Source organism: Conger conger, chromosome 1 (assembly GCF_963514075.1).
Source record: "Conger conger chromosome 1, fConCon1.1, whole genome shotgun sequence".
In the NCBI taxonomy this organism is placed as follows: Eukaryota; Metazoa; Chordata; class Actinopteri; order Anguilliformes; family Congridae; genus Conger; species Conger conger.
Genome location: NC_083760.1, coordinates 96,187,899 through 96,210,186, shown reverse-complemented (window position 1 = coordinate 96,210,186; position 22,288 = coordinate 96,187,899). Strand labels below are relative to the sequence as shown.

At 49.5% G+C, this 22,288-nt stretch overlaps 3 protein-coding genes across 6 annotated transcripts in view; all 3 read right to left on the bottom strand.

Annotated features, from left to right (window-relative positions):
• Positions 1-12,389, bottom strand: part of LOC133108596 (uncharacterized) — a 51,889-nt gene extending 39,500 nt beyond the window's left edge. Inside the window, exons 1-10 of the mRNA XM_061218235.1 lie at positions 12,257-12,389; positions 11,902-11,959; positions 7,309-7,366; positions 6,812-7,114; positions 6,005-6,073; positions 5,280-5,335; positions 3,991-4,140; positions 2,768-2,852; positions 2,141-2,447; positions 1,402-1,570 (exon numbers count right to left, since the gene is read on the bottom strand). Coding sequence (XP_061074219.1) covers positions 1,402-1,570; positions 2,141-2,447; positions 2,768-2,852; positions 3,991-4,140; positions 5,280-5,335; positions 6,005-6,073; positions 6,812-7,114; positions 7,309-7,366; positions 11,902-11,959; positions 12,257-12,366 — 1,365 coding nt within the window. The 5' untranslated portion in view covers positions 12,367-12,389. The remainder of the gene's footprint in view (positions 1-1,401; positions 1,571-2,140; positions 2,448-2,767; positions 2,853-3,990; positions 4,141-5,279; positions 5,336-6,004; positions 6,074-6,811; positions 7,115-7,308; positions 7,367-11,901; positions 11,960-12,256) is intronic.
• Positions 12,390-13,044: 655 nt separating this feature from the next.
• Positions 13,045-16,188, bottom strand: LOC133134604 (transmembrane protein 35B-like). The gene is made up of 3 exons (XM_061250818.1): positions 15,994-16,188; positions 14,655-14,835; positions 13,045-14,381 (listed from the first exon to the last, which is right to left on the bottom strand). The coding sequence occupies exons 1-3, from the start codon at positions 16,099-16,101 to the stop codon at positions 14,251-14,253; spliced, it is 420 nt and encodes a 139-aa protein (XP_061106802.1). The 5' UTR covers positions 16,102-16,188; the 3' UTR covers positions 13,045-14,250.
• Positions 16,189-18,486: 2,298 nt separating this feature from the next.
• Positions 18,487-21,654, bottom strand: LOC133134543 (zinc finger protein 467-like). Of its 4 annotated transcripts, none has more exons than XM_061250754.1 (4): positions 21,556-21,654; positions 20,538-20,703; positions 20,186-20,279; positions 18,487-19,854 (listed from the first exon to the last, which is right to left on the bottom strand). In XM_061250754.1, the coding sequence occupies exons 2-4, from the start codon at positions 20,676-20,678 to the stop codon at positions 19,025-19,027; spliced, it is 1,065 nt and encodes a 354-aa protein (XP_061106738.1). In that variant the 5' UTR covers positions 20,679-20,703; positions 21,556-21,654; the 3' UTR covers positions 18,487-19,024. The 4 variants fall into 4 exon arrangements, with proteins under 4 accessions (XP_061106738.1, XP_061106750.1, XP_061106730.1 ...); XM_061250766.1 differs by having other exon boundaries at positions 20,186-20,274; XM_061250746.1 differs by lacking the exon at positions 21,556-21,654 and having other exon boundaries at positions 20,538-20,976.
• Positions 21,655-22,288: the final 634 nt, after the last annotated feature.

The following is a 22,288-nucleotide window of genomic DNA, read 5'->3' as shown; positions in this document are numbered from 1 at the left end:
TCTGCCTCCACCCACCTGCTCCTGATCCCACCCACAATCCCTCTGACCCCACCCACCTGCTCCTGATCCCACCCACAATCCCTCTGACCCCACCCACCTGCTCCTGATCCCACCCACAATCCCTCTGCCTCCACCCACCTGCTCCTGATCCCACCCACAATCCCTCTGACCCCACCCACCTGCTCCTGATCCCACCCACAATCCCTCTGACCCCACCCACCTGCTCCTGATCCCACCCACAATCCCTCTGACCCCATCCACCTGCTCCTGATCCCACCCACAATCCCTCTGCCTCCACCCACCTGCTCCTGATCCCACCCACAATCCCTCTGCCTCCACCCACCTGCTCCTGATCCCACCCACAATCCCTCTGCCTCCACCCACCTGCTCCTGATCCCACCCACAATCCCTCTGCCTCCACCCACCTGCTCCTGATCCCACCCACAATCCCTCTGCCTCCACCCACCTGCTCCTGATCCCACCCACAATCCCTCTGACCCCACCCACCTGCTCCTGATCCCACCCACAATCCCTCTGACCCCACCCACCTGCTCCTGATCCCACCCACAATCCCTCTGCCTCCACCCACCTGCTCCTGATCCCACCCACAATCCCTCTGACCCCATCCACCTGCTCCTGATCCCACCCACAATCCCTCTGACCCCATCCACCTGCTCCTGATCCCACCCACAATCCCTCTGACCCCACCCACCTGCTCCTGATCCCACCCACGATCCCTCTGACCCCACCCACCTGCTCCTGATCCCACCCACAATCCCTCTGACCCCACCCACCTGCTCCTGATCCCACCCACAATCCCTCTGACCCCATCCACCTGCTCCTGATGAGCCATCTGATTGGTTAAAGATGAACGATTCAGTAGCAAACTGAACAGGTAAAACAGTTTCCCAGTGATGGCAACATTCCCAGTGAGCTCAGGTTGCCAGGCAACAGCTGCACTCATTTTACCGTCTTTCTGTTCAGAACGGGATAGACACACAGAACGGGACAGACACACAGAACGGGATAGACACACAGAACGGGACAGACACACAGAACGGGATAGACACACAGAACGGGACAGACACACAGAACGGGACAGACACACAGAACGGGATAGACACACAGAACGGGACAGACACACAGAACGGGATAGACACACAGAACGGGATAGACACACAGAACGGGACAGACACACAGAACGGGATAGACACACAGAACGGGACAGACACACAGAACGGGACAGACACACAGAACGGGATAGACACACAGAACGGGACAGACACACAGAACGGGATAGACGGAGGCTTTGAGCACGTCTTCCAACCGAGGGGAGGATAAGCTCTTTAGGAGCCCGTACCACACTCCCCCACTCCTGACCCCTCACCCCTCACCCCTCACCGTGGCGGTCTTCTTGCACACGCTGCAGCGGATGGCGGTGGTTTCGGGCGGCGGTTTGCGGGTGCGTTTCACGCCGAACGAGGACAGGCACGCCTGGCTGCAGAAGTCCTTCACCGTGCCGCTGGCGTCCACCGGAGCGATGATCACATCCTTGGGGTTCTGGATCTCTCTGGAGATGGAAACAGGGCATGGGACAGGCAGAGAAAAAAAAATGCATACAAGTAAAAAAGACATTCTCCTTTCCTTTTCCTGCACGTGTGATGCGTTGATTTGAAGAAAATATCAAAGTACAAAAAATTAAATTTGCACTTATCTAGAATATTCTTATCTGTATTCTTCAGGTCTAATCCTGATCGTTAGGAAATAATAGGGGTTCCGCTGTTGTGAGTCAGAACTTGTTTTTTGGCGACAGATGAGATTTAAATGTGCATACCTGGCTGGCTTAATTTGTGCAAAAAACAGAATATGTTCTTGGGTCAAAACTGCAGTACCTCACACCACACTTTAGCCAATATGTTAGCTGGATGTCGTTCTTAATCAGTAGGACGACAACAGACTAGCTCGGGGCGATATGGCTGAAAACGGATAATGCAATATCTTTTGTTTACTGAATGACTACTGAGTCCTGGGTATGATTCAGCATGAAGCGAACCTGGTGGAGAGGGACTAGAGATGCATGGGGGAGTGTTACATGCTTTGAGATATGTGCAGGAGTAAGTTTAGCGTGCCGGGCACTGACTTGAGGCAGTAGTGGCAGGTCTTGCGGGGGGCGGGGGGCTTGAGGGGGGCGGGGGGCAGGGTGCAGCCCGTGAGGCAGACGGTGGAGCAGAAGAGCTGGGAGGAGCCCTTGCGCTGGAAGGCGGTCTGGCCCTTCTGCAGCACCTTGCAGCAGCCCGAGCAGGACGCACGCACCCCCCCGCTGGGCGTGGAGCTGCGGGGGGGCGGGGCGGGGCCCGGGGGCGGGGCCGGGGGCGTGTCCGTCCGCCCCCCTCTGGATGCACCCCGCCCCCCCCCAGAGAGAGAGGGCTGAGGAGGGCCAGCTGGAGCTGAGAGGAAGAGAGCGGTTACACACAAATAAACACGCGCGCACACACACGCATACGCACACAAACACACACATGCACACACACACGCGCACACCCGCATACACACGCATGCACGCACGCACATACGCACGGACGCACGCGCACACGCATACGCACAGACGCACACACACACACACACATACCTTACACCTCACACACATCATACACACACCATACCACTCACTCTCACATATCATACCTTACACCTCACACACATCATACACCTCACACACACACACACACCATACCTTAACCTCTCACTCAGTTACATTCACACTCACCTGAGGGGGAGGTGGAGTTTCCCCCGACAGAGAACACCGAGCTGATCCTCAGTTCCTCCAACGTTTTTTGGTGCTGGACCAACTCCTGAAATGCCCCATCAACATCCCATCAACATCCCATCAACGTTACACCAACATCCCATCAACATCCCATCAACGCTACACCAACATCCCATCAACATCCCATCAACGCTACACCAACATCCCATCAACATCCCATCAACGCTACACCAACATCCCATCAACACCCCATCAACATCCCATCAACATCCCATCAACATCCCATCAACGTTACACCAACATCCCATCAACATCCCATCAACGTTACACCAACATCCCATCAACGCTACACCAACATCCCATCAACATCCCATCAACGTTACACCAACATCCCATCAACATCCCATCAACGCTACACCAACATCCCATCAACATCCCATCAACATCCCATCAACGCTACACCAACATCCCATCAACATCCCATCAACGCTACACCAACATCCCATCAACATCCCATCAACGCTACACCAACATCCCATCAACATCCCATCAACGTTACACCAACATCCCATCAACATCCCATCAACGCTACACCAACATCCCATCAACATCCCATCAACATCCCATCAACGTTACACCAACATCCCATCAACATCCCATCAACGCTACACCAACATCCCATCAACATCCCATCAACGCTACACCAACATCCCATCAACATCCCATCAACGTTACACCAACATCCCATCAACATCCCATCAACATCCCATCAACGCTACACCAACATCCCATCAACATCCCATCAACGTTACACCAACATCCCATCAACATCCCATCAACGCTACACCAACATCCCATCAACATCCCATCAACGTTACACCAACATCCCATCAACATCCCATCAACGCTACACCAACATCCCATCAACATCCCATCAACATCCCATCAACGCTACACCAACATCCCATCAACATCCCATCAACATCCCATCAACGTTACACCAACATCCCATCAACATCCCATCAACGCTACACCAACATCCCATCAACATCCCATCAACGCTACACCAACATCCCATCAACACCCCATCAACATCCCATCAACGTCACACAGCCTATTCACAGCGCAGAATGTGACATTGAATGAATGTGACATTAGGGCAGGTGGTGGGAGGCTGGGATTGCAGGAAGTGACAGGGCCGAGGGTCATGACCCAAGACTGACCTCTGAAGCTTCGGGTTCATCTTTGATGCGCTTGGGTGGGGGCGGGGGCTGGGGCGCGAGGGCGCGGTCATACTCCTCGTCTATCGGCTCATCTTTGATGTCCACGGGAGGGAAGAGGCAGCCGCCCTCTCTGCTGCCACTCTCCGTCTCCTGCGGACGAGAGAAACGGTCAGTTCAGGAACTCATTTATCCACAGAAAACTGATCAATCGTTTCTTTTGATTCATTTTTCACTGTGAGGGGTGAGGGGGTGAGGAGGGGGGTCTCTGTGGGGGGGTGAGGAGGGGGGTCTCTGTGGGGGGGTGAGGGGGCGGAGGTGTCTGTGGGGGGGTGAGGGGGCGGAGGTGTCTGTGGGGGGGTGAGGGGGCGGAGATGTCTGTGGGGGGGAGAGGGGGCGGAGGTGTCTGTGGGGGGGTGAGGGGGCGGAGGTGTCTGTGGGGGGGTGAGGGGGCGGTGGTGTCTGTGGGGGGGTGAGGGGGCGGAGGTGTCTGTGGGGTGGAGAGGGGGCGGAGGTGTCTGTGGGGGGGAGAGGGGGCGGAGGTGTCTGTGGGGGGGTGAGGGGGCGGTGGTGTCTGTGGGGGGGTGAGGGGGCGGTGGTGTCTGTGGGGGGGTGAGGGGGCGGAGGTGTCTGTGGGGGGGTGAGGGGGCGGTGGTCTCTGTGGGGGGGAGAGGGGGCGGATGTGTCTGTGGGGGGGAGAGGGGGCGGAGGTGTCTGTGGGGGGGAGAGGGGGCGGAGGTGTCTGTGGGGGGGTGAGGGGGCGGTGGTGTCTGTGGGGGGGTGAGGGGGCGGTGGTGTCTGTGGGGGGGAGAGGGGGCGGAGGTGTCTGTGGGGGGGCGGAGGTGTCTGTGGGGGGGAGAGGGGGCGGAGGTGTCTGTGGGGGGGAGGGGGGCGGAGGTGTCTGTGGGGGGGAGAGGGGGCGGAGGTGTCTGTGGGGGGGAGAGGGGGCGGAGGTGTCTGTGGGGTGGAGAGGGGGCGGAGGTGTCTGTGGGGGGGGAGAGGGGGCGGTGGTGTCTGTGGGGGGGAGAGGGGGCGGAGGTGTCTGTGGGGGGGTGAGGGGGCGGAGGTAAGTTTGCAGAGTTAAGGGACAACATGGTGTGAAAACCCCACTCAGCAGGGCCCAGTTTCACAGAACAGGATTATAGAGTTAGTCGGATAACTGCACTGAGTGAAACCCAGACCCCACCCAAATAAAGTAAAAAGGATGTTCTGGGTTTTAGTAGTCAATGCAGTTACCCTGCAAACTCTAATCCTGACTGTGGAAGTCAGCAGGTCAGAGGTGAGATACTCACAGGTGTGTCCCCCGCCTGGTGCCCGGTCTCCCGAGATTCACACGGGACTGCTCCACCTGCCCGAAAACACACACCGCTATTCAACCACCGCTATTCAACCACCGCCATTCAACCAAACACACACCCGCCATTCAACAAAACAGACACCCGCCAGCCACCCAAATTAACACACACACCTGCCAGTCACCCAAATGAACACACACACCTGCCAGTCACCCAAATGAACACACACACCTGCCAGTCACCCAAATGAACACACACACCTGCCAGTCACCCAAATGAACACACACACCTGCCAGTCACCCAAATGAACACACACACCTGCCAGTCACCCAAATGAACACACACACCCGCCAGTCACCCAAATGAACACACACACCTGCCAGTCACCCAAATGAACACACACACCCGCCAGTCACCCAAATGAACACACACACCCGCCAGTCACCCAAATGAACACACACACCTGCCAGTCACCCAAATGAACACACACACCTGCCAGTCACCCAAATGAACACACACACCTGCCAGTCACCCAAATGAACACACACACCTGCCAGTCACCCAAATGAACACACACACCTGCCAGTCACCCAAATGAACACACACACCTGCCAGTCACCCAAATGAACACACACACCCGCCAGTCACCCAAATGAACACACACCGGCGTTTGACAGGAACCAGCACCGTGTGGGCGGGCTGGCCTGAGGACGTGCTCTTACCCAGGCGGGGTTCAGTCGAGACAGCGGTGTCCTGGGACTCCTCAACAGGGCTCATCTCCACATCAGCCCCTGGGGCGCCCCGGGGAAACAGTGGAGCAGGATGAACAACCTCCCTCCCAGCCTCATGCACTGCTTCCCCCTCCTCCTCTGTCACATCCACCCCCCTCCTCACTTAACCCGTCACATCCACCCCCCTCCTCACTTAACCTGTCACATCCAACCCCCTCCTCACTTAACCTGTCACATCCAACCCCCTCCTCACTTAACCTGTCACATCCAACCCCCTCCTCACTTAACCTGTCACATCCACCCCCCTCCTCACTTAACCTGTCACATCCACCCCCCTCCTCACTTAACCTGTCACATCCAACCCCCTCCTCACTTAACCTGTCACATCCACCCCCCTCCTCACTTAACCGGTCACATCCACCCCCCTCCTCACTTAACCTGTCACACCCACCCCCCTCCTCACTTAACCTGTCACATCCACCCCCGGTCCTCACTTAACCTGTCACACCCACCCCCCTCCTCACTTAACCTGTCACATCCACCCCCCTCCTCACTTAACCTGTCACATCCAACCCCCTCCTCACTTAACCTGTCACATCCACCCCCCTCCTCACTTAACCGGTCACATCCAACCCCCTCCTCACTTAACCTGTCACATCCACCCCCCTCCTCACTTAACCGGTCACATCCACCCCCCTCCTCACTTAACCTGTCACACCCACCCCCCTCCTCACTTAACCTGTCACATCCACCCCCCACCCTGCAGGAACAGCACCGGTAGGCTCCCAGGTAACTCACCTGTTCCGGGGCCAGAGTCTGAGTGCGTGCTCGTCTCAGACCCCTCGCTCGGAGGCTCGGAGCGCAGGTCCTCCCGCCTGTCCATCTCCTCAGCGACGGCCTCGCCCGTGTCCATGCCCCAGTCCGCCTCTTCCTCATCCTCATCATCGGCTCGGATCACCGGAGCCCCGTCCAGCTCCTCCTCCGCCTCTCCCAGCGAGCTGTGTGCCTCCCCCTCTGAGCACCGTGGGGCCGGCCTCAATCTTCCTCCTCCCTCCTCATCATCACTGCTGAACTGCAGCCCACGGATACTGTCCCCCACTCCTGGGGAGGGATGCAGGGACGAAGGGAGAGAGGGAGGGAGGAAAGGAGGGAGAGAGAGAGGAATGGATGGAGAAGAGAGCATAAAGGAAGGAAAAGCACTCAAGGAACACAAGCAGGCTAGGGAGCACACCATACCCGGCCGTCTCCACACCGCACCCTCTCCCCTCTCCCCCCCCACCCCCACCATACCGTACCTCCCAGCGTCCGTCTGCCGGACATCTCCCCAAACTGCCGCTGCTCGTCCAGGTCACTCTGTGAAACAGAACACAAATCTCAGCCCATCAAACCAAGCCACATCAGCCCATTACAGCTTTTCCATCTCACACGACAACATCCACACCCAGAATGACAGCACACGACAACAACCACACCCAGAACTACAGCACAATACAACATTCACACCCAGAACTACAGCACTAAAACATCCACACCCAGAACTACAGCACAATACAACATTCACACCCAGAACTACAGCACTAAAACATCCAAACCCAGAACTACAGCACAATACAGCAACCACAGCCAGAACTACAGCACTAAAACATCCACACCCAGAACTTCAGCAGAATACAACAACCACATGCAGAACATACAGCACACACACACCCAACCCCATCACTCCAACATACATAACCAGAACTAAATGGTAACAGGCAGGCATTTATATAGCGCCTTTATCCAAAGCGCTGTACAATTGATGCTTCTCATTCACCCATTCACACACACTAACAGAGATTGGCTGCCATGCAAGGCACCAACCAGCCCATCAGGAGCATTTGGGGGTTAGGTGTCTTGCTCAGGGACACTTAAACACAGCCGGAACCAGTGACCCTCCGATTGCCAGACAACAGCTCTTACCGCCTGAGCCAATGTTGCCAGGCGTCAGCACAATACAACATCCCCACACATAACTACAGCACACCAAAACATCCACACCCAGAACTACAGCACACCAAAACATCCACACCCAGAACTACAGCACACCAAAACATCCACACCCAGAACTACAGCACACCAAAACATCCACACCCAGAACTACAGCACACCAAAACATCCACACCCAGAACTACAGCACACCAAAACATCCACACCCAGAACTACAGCACACGACAACATCAAAACCCAGGACTACAGCACACCAAAACATCCACACACATAACTACAGCACACCAAAACATCCACACCCAGAACTACAGCACACCAAAACATCCACACCCAGAACTACAGCACACGACAACATCAAAACCCAGGACTACAGCACACCAAAACATCCACACCCAGAACTACAGCACACCAAAACATCCACACCCAGAACTACAGCACACGACAACATCAAAACCCAGGACTACAGCACACAAAAACATCCACACCCAGAAGTACAGCACAATACAGCAACTGACACCCACCCCTGGATGACGTTGGTGCTCTAGATATAAGCTAGGTTCGTAAGGAGTAAGGTATGAAGTAAGTACAATAACCACGACCACACGTGATTTCAAGGTTACCACTTCTACTTTGCAACCTTGTATGTAAATTATGCAACAGCATATACACATGTACAATATACAGAAAATAACAAGCGGCCCAAAATAATAAACTTTGTGAATGTCTCTCCGTATGAATTTTAAGTGTCCAATGTCTTGAGTCGAAGGTGGAATCCGAATCTGACCCGTTGGGGTCAGATCTCGTCAAGTCAGCTTTGTCTAAGAGCTCTTTGAATCTGAGAATGTCTCAGGATGACGTGCACGTATGTGTGTCACTGGGCCACTCAGTCTGACTGGCACAGTCCTACCACAAGGCCGATGGTGGTCAAACTCCTGTTCTAGTAGGTTGATCCGCAATCCTGGAAATCCAAGTTTGGTGGCTCGCCATCTATTGAAATCGGGATCGTCCCTGTGGTAGTTGTTGATGGAATCAAAAGTCGTGGTTCTCGACAGAATCAAATGACGTGATCCTCGACGGAATCAAAAGAAGTGGTCAAAAGACCTGACCGAGTCTCAGCAAGGCACATACAAAAGAAAAGATGAAACCGGAGTTTCCACTGCAGTGTCCTTGCGTTCTGTTTAGCTTCTCTTCGGCTTCTTTGGTGGCTATAATAACGTTAGCTTCCAATTCTCTCGTGAATATAAAGTGCAGAGCGAATATGGAAGCCGGTAATAAGGCTACAGGAATTCGATGCGTTTGCAGCATTTAGAAAAGACAGTTAACCTGATCTTCTTGATCGTTCTGCTCAACTCTCTGTATTCACGTTTTTTCACCAACAAGCAACACTGGTTCAACCGGCTCAAACTGGTTCATGCATGTCTAGCTAGAAAACGTACTTCCTGCTTTTTTAAAATAAAAGTCCATCATTATCTATGAAGGTAAAAACATCTGAAATCAATGAGTAGCTCAGCTATACTGCAACTGGCATAATATAAAATTAAATCACTCTTAAACCATATGAAAAAATATTAAATAAAGATTATGATTAATATATTATCTTGTTTAACCATTCATTCTGTAAACCCAAGTACTTCACTGGGTTACAGAACCACACCCAGAAGTACAGCACAATACAGCAACCACACCCAGAACTACAGCACACAACAACATCCAAACCCAGAAGTACAGTACAATACAACATCCACACCCAGAACTACAGCACACGACAACATCCACACCCAGAAGTACAGCACAATACAACATCCACACCCAGAACTACAGCACACAACATCCAAACCCAGAACTTCAGCACCACAACTTCCACACCCAGAACTACAACACTACAACATCCACACCCAGAACTACAGCACAATTTAACATCAACACCCAGAACTACAGCCCACTACAACATACACAATCACACACACCCCTACTACATGCAGCCAGCCCACATCAGGACCTCTTCTGTATTCCAATGGCAGTTCACCAAAAGCAAGGCACACAGAATAAGTTCCCGTGATTGTGTGTTGCCTTCTAAGCGTAAATCAACTGCTATTCATTGGACAGCTGGGACAGAATATCTTTAAAAGTTCAAAATCTAAATTTACAAAGCCTAGAATCTCACCCCAGAAGGACATCCAAGAGAGTAACGGCATATATATGGCAGTACAATAATGGCATGAAAAGGACTTTAGAAACAGTGTCTGTAATAGGGATGGGCATGGTTAACCGATTAACTTGACCGAAATGCCAAACGCTTTCACAGGCTAACTTTTTTTATTATTATTAAATCCTGCGTTATAGCAGTAGCTATATTAATATTTTTTTTATCTCCCACCTTTCAAATATCTTATTAAAGTATCAAAACAATTTGAGACTTCATATATGAAATATAATCCTGCGTTTGGTTCTCAATATGTTTTCAAAGGATGGGTAAGGGAATGCCCCATTGTAAAGATCTCTGCAAATACCCAAAATATCCTGCCTGGGCCACTCCAAAACCTGAAAATCATAGGAAGTTTTCATTGGAAGGCCAATTAAAACGTTTTATTACATTAATGACATTTGTCAGACGCTTTTATCCAGAGCGACGTACAACAAAGTGCATACCCATAACCAGGGATAAGTGCGCTGAAAGACCCTAGAGGGAAACCCTTGCGCTTGAAGATGGGAAGAGATTCTACAGTTCTGACCTCAACGGGTTTTGTATGATCCTTACATGTAATGTGATCCATATTCACAACTGCATTATTTTAATTTTACAGAATTGTTTGATGTCACACACACGACACACGTAAAGCATTTGCCACGGTCCTTATTCACTACCTTCCATGCTGTACTTCATCTTATTGCAATATACGAGAGTGGAGTTTGCATCGCGAGAGCGCTGCTGTCGCGACAGTGCTGCACCACCCCAGACGTTCCTCAGTCCCAATACTATTTACGGCCCCCGTCAGTCAGGACCATTGGAACGGTCCTAACTCCACCCCCTCCCCCTGACGGCGCTCCTGGTTCTGGGTCGGGCAGCTTTGCAGGCCGCGGGATTTCGCCTGGTAGCTGGTCCACACACACAGCAGACATCTTACTGAGAGACGCTAACTGACTTGGCAAAGCCTATTCCCAGCTTAGCCTTCAAAATATTACACGTTTCGTATATTTAAATGTATAAATATTACAGCACGTTTAAATTCTATAGTGTGTTTTTTACACCGTTGCTTAGCGTTAGCTAGCCAAAAAACGGAGCATCTGAACGCTCACTCGCGGTAAGTTCTCCGATGCTGGTTTTAAACTGCAGCTAGTCTCCCACCCATCCCTAAGGGACCCTAAACGTGAAGGCGATGAAAAGCCAGAAACGTCCGTATTGGCCTGTGTACTTTCAGATCACCTCTGTGTACGAATGTTCACGTGCAGCCATGAGTTACAATAGACAGCCAGCCAGCATAGGCGCCGCCACCCAGCAACTTCGGATGTTCAGTAAGTTAGCCTGCCTGCACGCATGCACTGCCTCAACACACGCACGACACGCAAATCTTCGAGTTGGCCAACAAGCTGCCAGTTTTTCCATATCCATATATAATGCCTTGTGTTCGCAAGCGGCTGACTACGTCTGGGACAAATATAGCTGCAGAAGTGGTGGTGGCATATTGCGAATGCACTCATGTCGAGTTAGCGAGCCATGGCTCCAGTTAGCTACGCTGCTAGCTGGACAGCTAAATCACCCGCAGCCAGGCAACTCCTGGCTTCCAACTCTGTGTGCGCTCGCCCATGTCCCATATCCCCCCCTCCCTCCTCCTCTCCCTTGCTATAACCCCCCTCCCTTTCTCTCTCTCACACACAGACCTGGATCCCCACCATTCTCTCACCTCCGATCGCTTTGCTTCCTCGGACTCCGCCATGTTTACGTCCTGTGCGTGACTCCCGCTGCAGGAACGGAGAAAGTATGGGTTTACTCCGCCACGCTGCGGATCGCATGCACACGGAAACCCGGCTCACTGGCGAGCAGCGCTGCTGCAGCAGCATCCAGGCGAGCGGCGCAGGAGACACGACCCCGGCTTGGTTGCAGGGGGCTTCAAGTCGAACCACCAGATTAATAAAAAAAAAATACTTAATATTTTGCAGATGCGTAGGCTAAGGCTTTGTACAAGAGTCGTTGCTGTTTGAAGAGAATCTGCGTATTTTCAACGATTAATTGCAATACTTTGCGCTGTTTATACTCACTTTTTCACAATCGCACGCGAGAGCCCCGGCTCTATTGATGTCCCTTCCCCGCGCGCAGAGGTTGCGCAGGCGCTCGGGCATTGCTTGCGGCGCAGGCGCAAGAGCAGCATGGCCCTTGACCCTCCGAGTAAGCATGCGCAGCCACGCTCCTTCTATAAATTCTATTTACCTGAAGGTTTTGACTTCATGCGCAAATTGGAGAAAATGGCGCCACCTAGCAGACATCCAAAACAATGTGGTGGATTGAAGCTCTGTCACAGTTAAGCTTGAGTGCCGGGTTTGGGACTATTAAAGCACACATCATGAAGACTTATGTATATTGAAAAGAAGATCTTGTTGAATCTTATGCTAAAGTTCTTTTGATTTCTATAACAATATCAGTATCATCACATTAGATTGAATAAACTCCACCGGAATGCATCTGGCAAGCAGTATAATTCTCTGTGGGTGAGATTGTGTTCATGTGTGACTGTGTACATGTGTTAATGTTTATGTGTGTGTGTGTGTGTGTGTGTGTCAGACATAGTGTAATTCTGTGGGTGAGTGTGTGTGTGTGAGACAGGCAGTGTAATTCTGTGGGTGTGTGTGTGAGACCTAGTGTAATTCCGTGTGTGTGTGTGAGACAGGCAGTGTAATTCTATGTGTGTGTGTGTGTGTGTGTGTGTGAGACAGGCAGTGTAATTCTATGTGTGTGTGTGTGTGTGTCCTGGTCAGTCTGCAGTGGAACAGACACACAGAGATAAGGCCTCAGCAACAGGTAACAAAAAAGTTACACCAGAAAACAACTGTTAATCTCTTTTCAGGCATTTTTAATCAAAAACTAAAAATATTTACAATACAAATGAACTTGGGCAAGAACAACACAGGTACACCAGTTATTCAGCTTCCCCGCCTGGGCTTCAGAAAGGCCTGCAGAGGACCACGCCCGCAGCCTCAAGTCTGGCGCAGTTTTTAAACTGGGACACATTCATGGTGGACATATCGCCCCACCCCCCACCTCTGAACAGCCAAAAATAAAAACAACTCAAAATGCAGGAGTGACATTTTATATTCATTTGTTTTAGTCGAAGCCAAATGTAATTACATTTCCACTAATACTTTCCTGTCATGATCTTTTCGGATTCTGTGAGAATATTATTTTCTCTCATTCAGCACCGTCCTTATCTTTGTCCAAACATTAGTCTCACAAAACAAACATAGAATTTGGGATCCACCCCCCACCACCACCAATCACTGCCAGCCCAAGCAGAACTCCCGAAAGGTTGTTATGATTCATACACCTAAACACCGCCATTTTCGCCAGCGTTTTTTTTTTAACCCACTGAAAGCTTCTCTTCCAGTTTGATCAGTGTAGAAACATCTTGGAACCAACATCACTGAATGGAATACAGTGTGATGTTGGGGGAATGCTGCTTTGGTTATGGTAAGGTTATGGTAAGGTTGTTTGGGGAATACTGCACACACCTGAAGCTGTCGGCTCAGTGTCGCCTTCAGGCCTCCCACTGAACACCACACACATTTACACATTTACAGACACTTTCTGACTTCAAATCTTCTGACTCTGCTTCTCTGACCCGCTCTGTGCTCCCCGATGCAGACCTGTGAGCCCCCATCCATTCTAAAAGCACCAAATTACAGTCAGTTATCAAACCCCATAAACCCACAGTGCTGCAATACCTTTTATTCCTTTTGCATTGAAAAATAATATAAGCATTTCTCTTACTGATGCGTTCAGATCACACACGATTATAAGAATAGGCTGAATATGCATTTTTAAAAAGGACACCGGAGGTGCTGACAGACCCTGGAATGAACAGCTGTTGGTCCCCACAAGTTTGTGTGTGTGTGTGTTTAAGTGTGTTTGGGGTCAGTGGCTCTTGCTCTTGGCCCCTGGGTGTGTGAGTGTGTGTGGGGTCAGTGGCTCTTGGCCCCTGGGTGTGTGAGTGTGTGTGGGGTCAGTGGCTCGTGGCCCCTGGGTGTGTGTGTGTGTGCGGTCAGTGGCTCTTGCTCTTGGCCCCTGGCCCTCGGCCCCGGATGGCGAGCAGCAGCAGGAGCCCCAGGAACACGGCCGGAACACAGCACATAAACAAGGGCTCCTTCAGCTTCAGCAGGGAGAAGATCGCCACTGCGGGAGAGAGAGCGGGCAAATTACATCCTCTACAGCAAGATCACACACCATGCACCTGTGCAAAGTCTTCTATCTGTATGTGAAAGCACACGTCCCTGCATGGGCAGGGTGTGGCTCAGCTGGCAGGGCGTGGCTGAGGAGGCGTGCATGAGGAGGCGTGGCTGAGGAGGCGTGGCTCTGCATGAGGAGGCGTGGTTCTGCATGAGGAGGTGTGGCTCTGCATGAGGGGGCGTGGTTCTGCAGGAGGGGGCGTGGCTCAGGAACACTCACCCATCATGACGACGGACAGCACCAGGTTGCTGATCTCCTGCAGGAGTCTGGGTCCAAAGGCCAGCAGAACCCCGCCCACCAATTCCACCCAGCCAGTCACCATCAGGTACTCATCAGGCTCCACCTCCACGCCCACGATCCGCAGTGGGAACACAGACGATAAGTCCACAAACTGGGAGCGCTGTGGAGAGGCCACGGCATTCTTGAGACAGCGTTCCTGATGTCACTGTGCTTTTTACACACACTGGTGCTATCCTGTGACTTCAAATTCCTCCCCACGAACCAAAATATTCAATTGCAGTATTGAGTATAAGTAAGTTATTATTTAGACAACACAAGTAATACATTTCACTTTACATTTATGTGCAAAAATTCAGCAAATATCTGAACTAATTACATAAAAGAAGATTTGAAAACAAGCGCACACACGGCCCTGAGTCTCTCTCACACACACACACACACACACACACACACACACACACGGCCCTAAGTCTGACACCGCGGCTTCAAACTGTTACCCTCTGTCTTTCTGTTCCTCGGCAGGTCAACAAAAGGACGCGACCAGCAGCGCTCAAAAACCTCGCGCCCCTTAAGTACACACAATCAAGTCTCATTCCTTACAGACAGGGGTTAAATAAATGTGACATTAGGTTAGCACATTTTGTCAAAAGATAGAAATATTGACAGGCCAGAACAAATTACAGCTCGGCCGGCGCTATAACATGAGCAGACTGTACTAAAGTGACAGCCGCATAAGCTTCAGCGGTGAGCACTGCCAACATGGCAGCCCAGCTACGCTATCGACACTGTACCTCAAAACATAATCACCGATGCTTAGCTTTATGTTAGCCGTGTTTATAGTCTATCGACATTGGAATTACCAACCAATATACCTACAGTTTGTTCAGGGTCAATGCTATTTACTTAAGTTTATTAAATAATTTCAGGCGTATGAGACAAAAACACATCCCTTTGTTCGCTTGCTGCAGCGCGTAAACAACATGTTTGCCAGCGATACGTAGGGCGGACTGTTGTGTTCAAATCATAACTGAACCGACACAACCAGTTTCCAATGTGAAACCCATTCATTTTCGAATGTGATCAGAAAAACGTTGTTTGTTTTTATTCATACCACAGCCTGCTGCTAAACCAGTAACAGCAAAAATACGGACGCACGTCTGAATATTCAGGTATTATCGTCCATGAAAAAAACACTGCGCGTTTGAAAAACGCGCTCAAAAATCACACAAAGCGAGTGGTGGTTAAGACCACACGATATTTTGGGGTCGGTCGGTCCCGTTCTGATCGGTTAAATTATCAAGAATGTGCAAAGACCTACCATCTGCGCGTAGATGTCCTCCGAAATCTTGTCTGTGAGTTTGACAGCACCTGCGACCGCGAATACGACGCCCAGCAGGACACGGAGAGCAGTGAATACCAGCGCCATTGTGCAGCAACAGCTCGGGAGGAGGGAGGAGGGAGGCGGAAGAGAAAGCAGCCAAAGCGCCTCTTTTCCGCGTGTGTGCGCGTGTGTGACAGATGGGCTTGTTATAGCGCGCGTTTTTAGTTTGCTAGTGCTTGATCCCATAAATGGGTTTTTTTGTTCTTTGTTTTGTTTTTGTATCCTTCTAAGAGTCTAAATGGAGGGTTTGAGTGCGTGATTATGCGTAAAACATATCCTACTGTAATGTTCCCCCACTCATTTACGTTTTAAATTTTTAGTAGCATAATGTTTTGAGAGGGGGATCGTACATTTGGCCTAAACAATCAATTGGACTTTCTTTCATTTTTTTATTATTATTTTTCTATTAGTGCCGGTGTTGTAGCTTTTCACGGACCCTAGGATGGATTTTATTTGGGATTTTGCAAAATGCATCTAGAGCAGATCATAACATTTGAAATGAATTGATGTGGAGTGGAATTCTAAATTCATATGTTTTGTCAACCTCTCAATATCAGAACTAATATTGATAGCGATCTGCACTGTTGGTTGTTGAGACGGAAGAGATACTTCAGTGATGTCATCATAAGGCTGAAAAACGTCCAGTAAATTCAGGTAAAATTCCAGAAAATATTAATCTGCAATTTTGCAGGCACAAGTAAAACAAACGCCACACTCTGTAATCAGGATGTGCAATTACACAAATGGTGATGTATTCAGAGCATTATGAAGCCAGGAGGGAACTAAGAAACGAGGCCGCATCAGGCCAGTTACATGTACAGTTGTGGCATTTAGCAGATGCTCTTCAGAGCGACTGAAAGTGGCTGGATTAAATAAAATAATAACCATATATTATCAGTGATGTATTCACTACACGCCCACCAAATATCTATTCAAAGTAATGTAAATAACTAATAACACACATTTCAAGTCAGACAAATTCTGTATGTCAGGATTGTGTGGGGGTGGTCTGCCACCCCACCTCTTTAAATCCTCCCAAAATTTCCCCCACAAGGAAATGGTGTCAGAGAGACTGAGGGGATCAGTAGAGGCTCTTATTCTCCTCCAGGATTGTTCTGCTCACAAGGTGCTGCCATTTTAATATTCCACGTATTTCTGAATTTACAATGGTACCCAGAGTCTCATACAGAGCTCCTGTTCTATGGAATAATCTCCCTTTGTACATTGGGCTTCAGATAGTCATTGTCTTAAGTGGAGGCTCAAATGTAGCTTTTATCAGTCCCATAGTTAAAGATGTGTGGGAGGGGTTGGGGTTATAGTCAGTCCCATAGTTAAAGATGTGTGGGAGGGGTTGGGGTTAGGGTTAGGGTTATGGTTATAGTCAGTCCCATAGTTAAAGATGTGTGGGAGGGGTTGGGGTTGGGGTTATAGTCAGTCCCATAGTTAAAGATGTGTGGGAGGGGTAACTCAGGACCACAGAGCCGTTCTGTGAGCTGTCTGCTCTTACCCTGCCCCTGCAGGTGAGCACTCAGGTGTGCTGTTCTGTGTCCTGTTGGGATGCTGTCTGTACAGGGTCACTGTCATGGTTGTGTGCACCCCCTCTCTTCACCTGTTAGACATGCTGCTACAGCTCCCTGGAGCTTTTCCACATTACACTCACACACATGCAGCGAGTAATCTCACATTACACTCACACACATGCAGCGGTTAATCTCACATTACACTCACACACATGCAGCGGTTAATCTCACATTACACTCACACACATGCAGCGAGTAATCTCACATTACCCTCACACACATGCAGCGAGTAATCTCACATTACACTCACACACATGCAGCGGTTAATCTCACATTACACTCACACACATGCAGCGGTTAATCTCACATTACACTCACACACATGCAGCGAGTAATCTCACATTACACTCACACACATGCAGCGGTTAATCTCACATTACCCTCACACACATGCAGCGAGTAATCTCACATTACCCTCACACACATGCAGCGAGTAATCTCACATTACACTCACACACATGCAGCGGTTAATCTCACATTACCCTCACACACATGCAGCGGTTAATCTCACATTACACTCACACACATGCAGCGGTTAATCCCATAATTATATCAATCATCCTCCCTGCTGCCCTTCCTCCAGCCCGAGTTCACAGGCCACGGCAGCCCGGTCTCACCATGATGGCACCACCTGGTTGACTGCAGTGAGTAAAACCTGGAACCCTCACAAATCTGGAACATGGACTGAAGTTACACTTCAGTGTTAAGAATGTGGGGATGAAAATCAGTTCTACGGTGCTCTGGAAAAGTATTTGCCTCCTTCCTAACTGCATATCTGCCACTCCAAATGTTTTCAGATCTTAATCCAAAATGTAGTTTGAGAAGAGAACCGGAGTAAACCCAAAACAAATTTTTTTAAATTATCGTTTCATTTATTTAATGAAAAAGGTTATCAAGCACCGATATCCGCTCTGTGATTGTAGTAAATCAATCCCTTAAAGGTGAAGTTTGTTCCCACTGACCCAGAGTCCAACTTATTCATCCAGACAGTTTCACCAGGATGCGATGTGAGTATTCTGGGGCAAAGTGTCCATGTTTTCTTCATAGTCCAACATTGATAAAAGACTTCCTATATTGTCTTGGTACAGTTTCGCTAATTAAAATTCACAGCTTTCCATATGCAAGACAAGCATATCAAAAAGATAGTTAAAACTCTTAATAAAAACAACTGACCCTTTGCCCCAGAATGCTGGTGTGTTTCAGTAGATCCACTTCCACTTGTGCAGACACAGTTGGCTGGTTGCATCAATTAGAAGCATTATATGCTTCCTATAATTTGATATGATCAGTCTCCATCTCTTCCTCTCAGAGGAATTTAACAGACAGGGGGCAGCAGACAGATAACCTGCTCCCCAGGCAGACAAGAGAATCGGCTGCTCCAAGCAGAGTCAGATAACATGAAACAGCTGATGGTTCTCCAACAGACCTTTCTGACTAAAGCTTTCCTGGCAATTAGCAAATGAGCAGACAAAGGTTCGCACCCGCGTGTGAATCCTCTGGTGAGTTTTAAGAATATCGAGACGGTGGAAACACTTCCCGCACTCGGTACAACTGTACGGTCTCTCTCCGGTGTGACACCTCTGGTGGCTGATAAGATTATTTAATTGCTTGTAGTCCTTCCCACAGTACTTGCAGCAGTAAGGTCTCTCTCCAGTGTGAGTCCTCTGGTGAGAATTCAGGTGGTGCTTTCTGAAGAAGCCTTTCCCGCAGGTGGCACAGCTGAACTGCCGGTCTCTCTTGTGGTTTCTCTGGACAGGGGAGAGGTTTTGGCACTTTCCGGCAGCGTTCTGCAGAGTCAGGGACCCCACCCTCCCCAAGCACGGCCTCAGCAGCTGCTGCTGGCGCCCCACGGGACGGGCCCTCCCAGCCCCCACCCTGCTCTCCGCCTGCTCCCTGTACCCCCCCTGATGGGAGGGGCCTATTCCTGACCCCGCCTCCTCAGGCCACACGGGCTGCATGCCCGCTTCCTGTTTAAAGGGCCCTGCCCCCGACACGCCCCCCTCTGGGACAGGAAACGCACCCCCCTCTGGGACAGGAAACGCACCCCCCTCGGTAGCGTAGCAGAAATCTGCATAGGCCTCCTCACTGTCCTCCTGCAGCATGTCTGGCTCCGCCCAGCCCAACTGCTCTGGGGCTGCGACCGGGCCGGGCTGGACTTCAGCCTCCGAGTCCCGATTCAGCCTGGAGTCCCATTCAGCTCCAGCTCTCCTCTCAGCTTCTGTGGAGGAGCACACACACACACACACGCACACACGCGCACACACACGCGCACACACATACACACATACGTACACGCACACACACGCGCGCACACGCGCACGCGCACGCACACACACGCACACATACGCACGCACGCGCGCACACACACACACACACACACACACACACACACACACACACACACACACACACACACACACACACACACACACAATTGAAAATAAGTATTTGCCCTTTTCCACTTGTGGTAATATGTGACCTATATGTTTTTTTGTTTTCTTTGCTTTTTAGGTTTAAGGTTATCCATATTTGTGTAAATTCTTTGTTACCTAAAATGTCCCCCCTCCAATCACCGCCCAAGCTGTTCTCCTGATCCTCCTGTCTTTCCTTCTTAATGACTGATTCAGAGAGGAGTTCACTGCTCTGAGAGAGAGAGAGAGAGAGAGAGAGAGAGAGAGAGAGAGAGAGAGAGAGTTGCTATGTGAGCAAATTCAAGGCAAAAACGAACCCAACGTAAAAAAAAATAATAATAATACAATAATTAAGTACATAATATAAATAAGTACAGTGTATTGCACTTATGAAATATATGCGTACATTAACCCAGATAAATCACGAGTACAACGCGGCGTGTTCGTTGATATTTACGCAGCCTTGAGTACTAACTTGAATATCTCTCACCTGCTCTGCCACAACACAGTGTCGGTCCTCCTCCTCCGTGGGTAAATAGTACCTCGTCGCAAACACATCCTTAAACTCATCTCTTTTCCTCCCGTTCTCACGCGCAGTCTTCAGCTCACTCTCCATCTCCCGCAATCTCATCTTCAGCGTTTCGTTCTCTTTCTGACTATGAATAATTTCCAAACGCAGAACAGCGGAACCATCTTCAATAAGTTTGCCTATCTCAGCCACAGCATCTTTTGTCAACGTATCCAAAATAGTGTGCAACTGTTTCTGAACATCAATACAGTAATAAGCCATTTTAGCTTTTAAGCGACACAGCACTGTTTGTTATATAGTTAACAACCGAATTATCAACAAACTCTCAATTATTCTTAACAAATCCGCGTTTTTCAACAGTTAACAGCAAGTCACTACCGAATGTCAAACGACTCCTACGGATTTGTTTTGGAAGGATTTCCCGGAAACTTCCACAGACGTCATTATGAACCTTGAATAACTTCCGGTTGACAGGATTTCAAACGAACACATTAGTCCAGAAAGCGGAGATGGTAGGGATTTTGAATTCCCCCCAATTATGCAAAAATATTTTGCTAAATGTATTATTATAACGCATAATCACGTTACCAGGAATGAGAAACGTCAGTTTGTTTTTGTAGCTCAAATCCTACAGACGAATTCGGCAATTTAAAATAGGGAAGCCTACGTAAAAATGTATTTAACCAGCCATTTCTACATAGGGTTGCCACACGTTCTGGTTTTCCCGGGATTGTCCTCTTTTTTGAGCGACTGCCCTGTTAAATGAGTCTTTCCCGGGACACGAATTGTCCCGGTTTTTTGTACTTCTAAATGTTCCAAATAAAACCGGATTGTTCTACTCCTATTCAGTTTTTCCTCTTTAGGTTTAGACATCCAATCCCGTGTCTGTAAACAGGTAAAAATTTGTAAAACACAGCGACGATTGGCCATATGCCTATACTTCTTTCGAATTGGTAGCAGAAATACGAATGTGTATTACCTTATCACCTAGCAACTGCTACACGGCCTGTCAGTCTGGCGCATGCATTCAATTCAACGACCCCACCGTAGGAAAGCTCAGCTAGCTACTAGCCTAGAGGTAATCGCCGAATACTTCTGATTTATTTTGTATTTATTTTGTCGGTTTTATAAAATGGGCGGAGAGACGGACGAGGAGGACGAGAGAACAAAATCAGACAAGCAACCAGCAGCAAAAAAACGACATACAACATACAACAACTCGGCAAAAAGAGAGCACCTTTCTGAAAGGATATTGCTGGCGCGTCAAATGTCCCGGTTTTTCACAAATCAAATGTGGCAACCCTATTTCCACATGAGATATTTATTACCAATACATTTGTTCATGTGAACCCTGAACGTTGGAAAACGATAACTCACATATGAAGCGCTATATAGGCTAGGCTAAGTTTCATCTACAGAAATTAGCATATGTGAGATGCATTTTATGTTCTTGGCAGTAAGTACAAGGTGTTCAGATCGGACAGATGGGGATTCTGGGACTACAGTAAAAAGTTATGTATAGATTTTTAGTTTGATCCAATGTTGCTGGTTACATATTAATATTTAGTGTCTCGAGGCAAACCGCAGTGTCACGTTAAAGTTTTTACAGGCTACTGTATTCAAGCAAAAAATAATGATTATGACGGATATTTCTTCAACACAGGACATCGACTTTGATGACGGCAAAGCTTGTCTCAATTTTCTTCACTCCC

What these genes read in the sequence shown, in the direction of transcription:
- LOC133134604 (XM_061250818.1), bottom strand. Translation starts at nt 16,101, where the DNA reads ATGGCGCTGGTATTCACTGCTCTCCGTGTCCTGCTGGGCGTCGTATTC. An exon ending in AGGACATCTACGCGCAGATG is followed by an intron (nt 14,836 to 15,993) that starts GTAGGTCTTTGC and finishes GCCTCTCCACAG; the next exon opens with CGCTCCCAGTTTGTGGACTT. An exon ending in GCTGTCCGTCGTCATGATGG is followed by an intron (nt 14,382 to 14,654) that starts GTGAGTGTTCCT and finishes TCTCTCCCGCAG; the next exon opens with TGGCGATCTTCTCCCTGCTG.
- LOC133134543 (XM_061250746.1), bottom strand. Translation starts at nt 20,837, where the DNA reads ATGGCTTATTACTGTATTGATGTTCAGAAACAGTTGCACACTATTTTG. An exon ending in ACTGTGTTGTGGCAGAGCAG is followed by an intron (nt 20,280 to 20,537) that starts GTGAGAGATATT and finishes TCTCTCTCTCAG; the next exon opens with AGCAGTGAACTCCTCTCTGA. An exon ending in TTGGAGGGGGGACATTTTAG is followed by an intron (nt 19,855 to 20,185) that starts GTAACAAAGAAT and finishes GCTCCTCCACAG; the next exon opens with AAGCTGAGAGGAGAGCTGGA.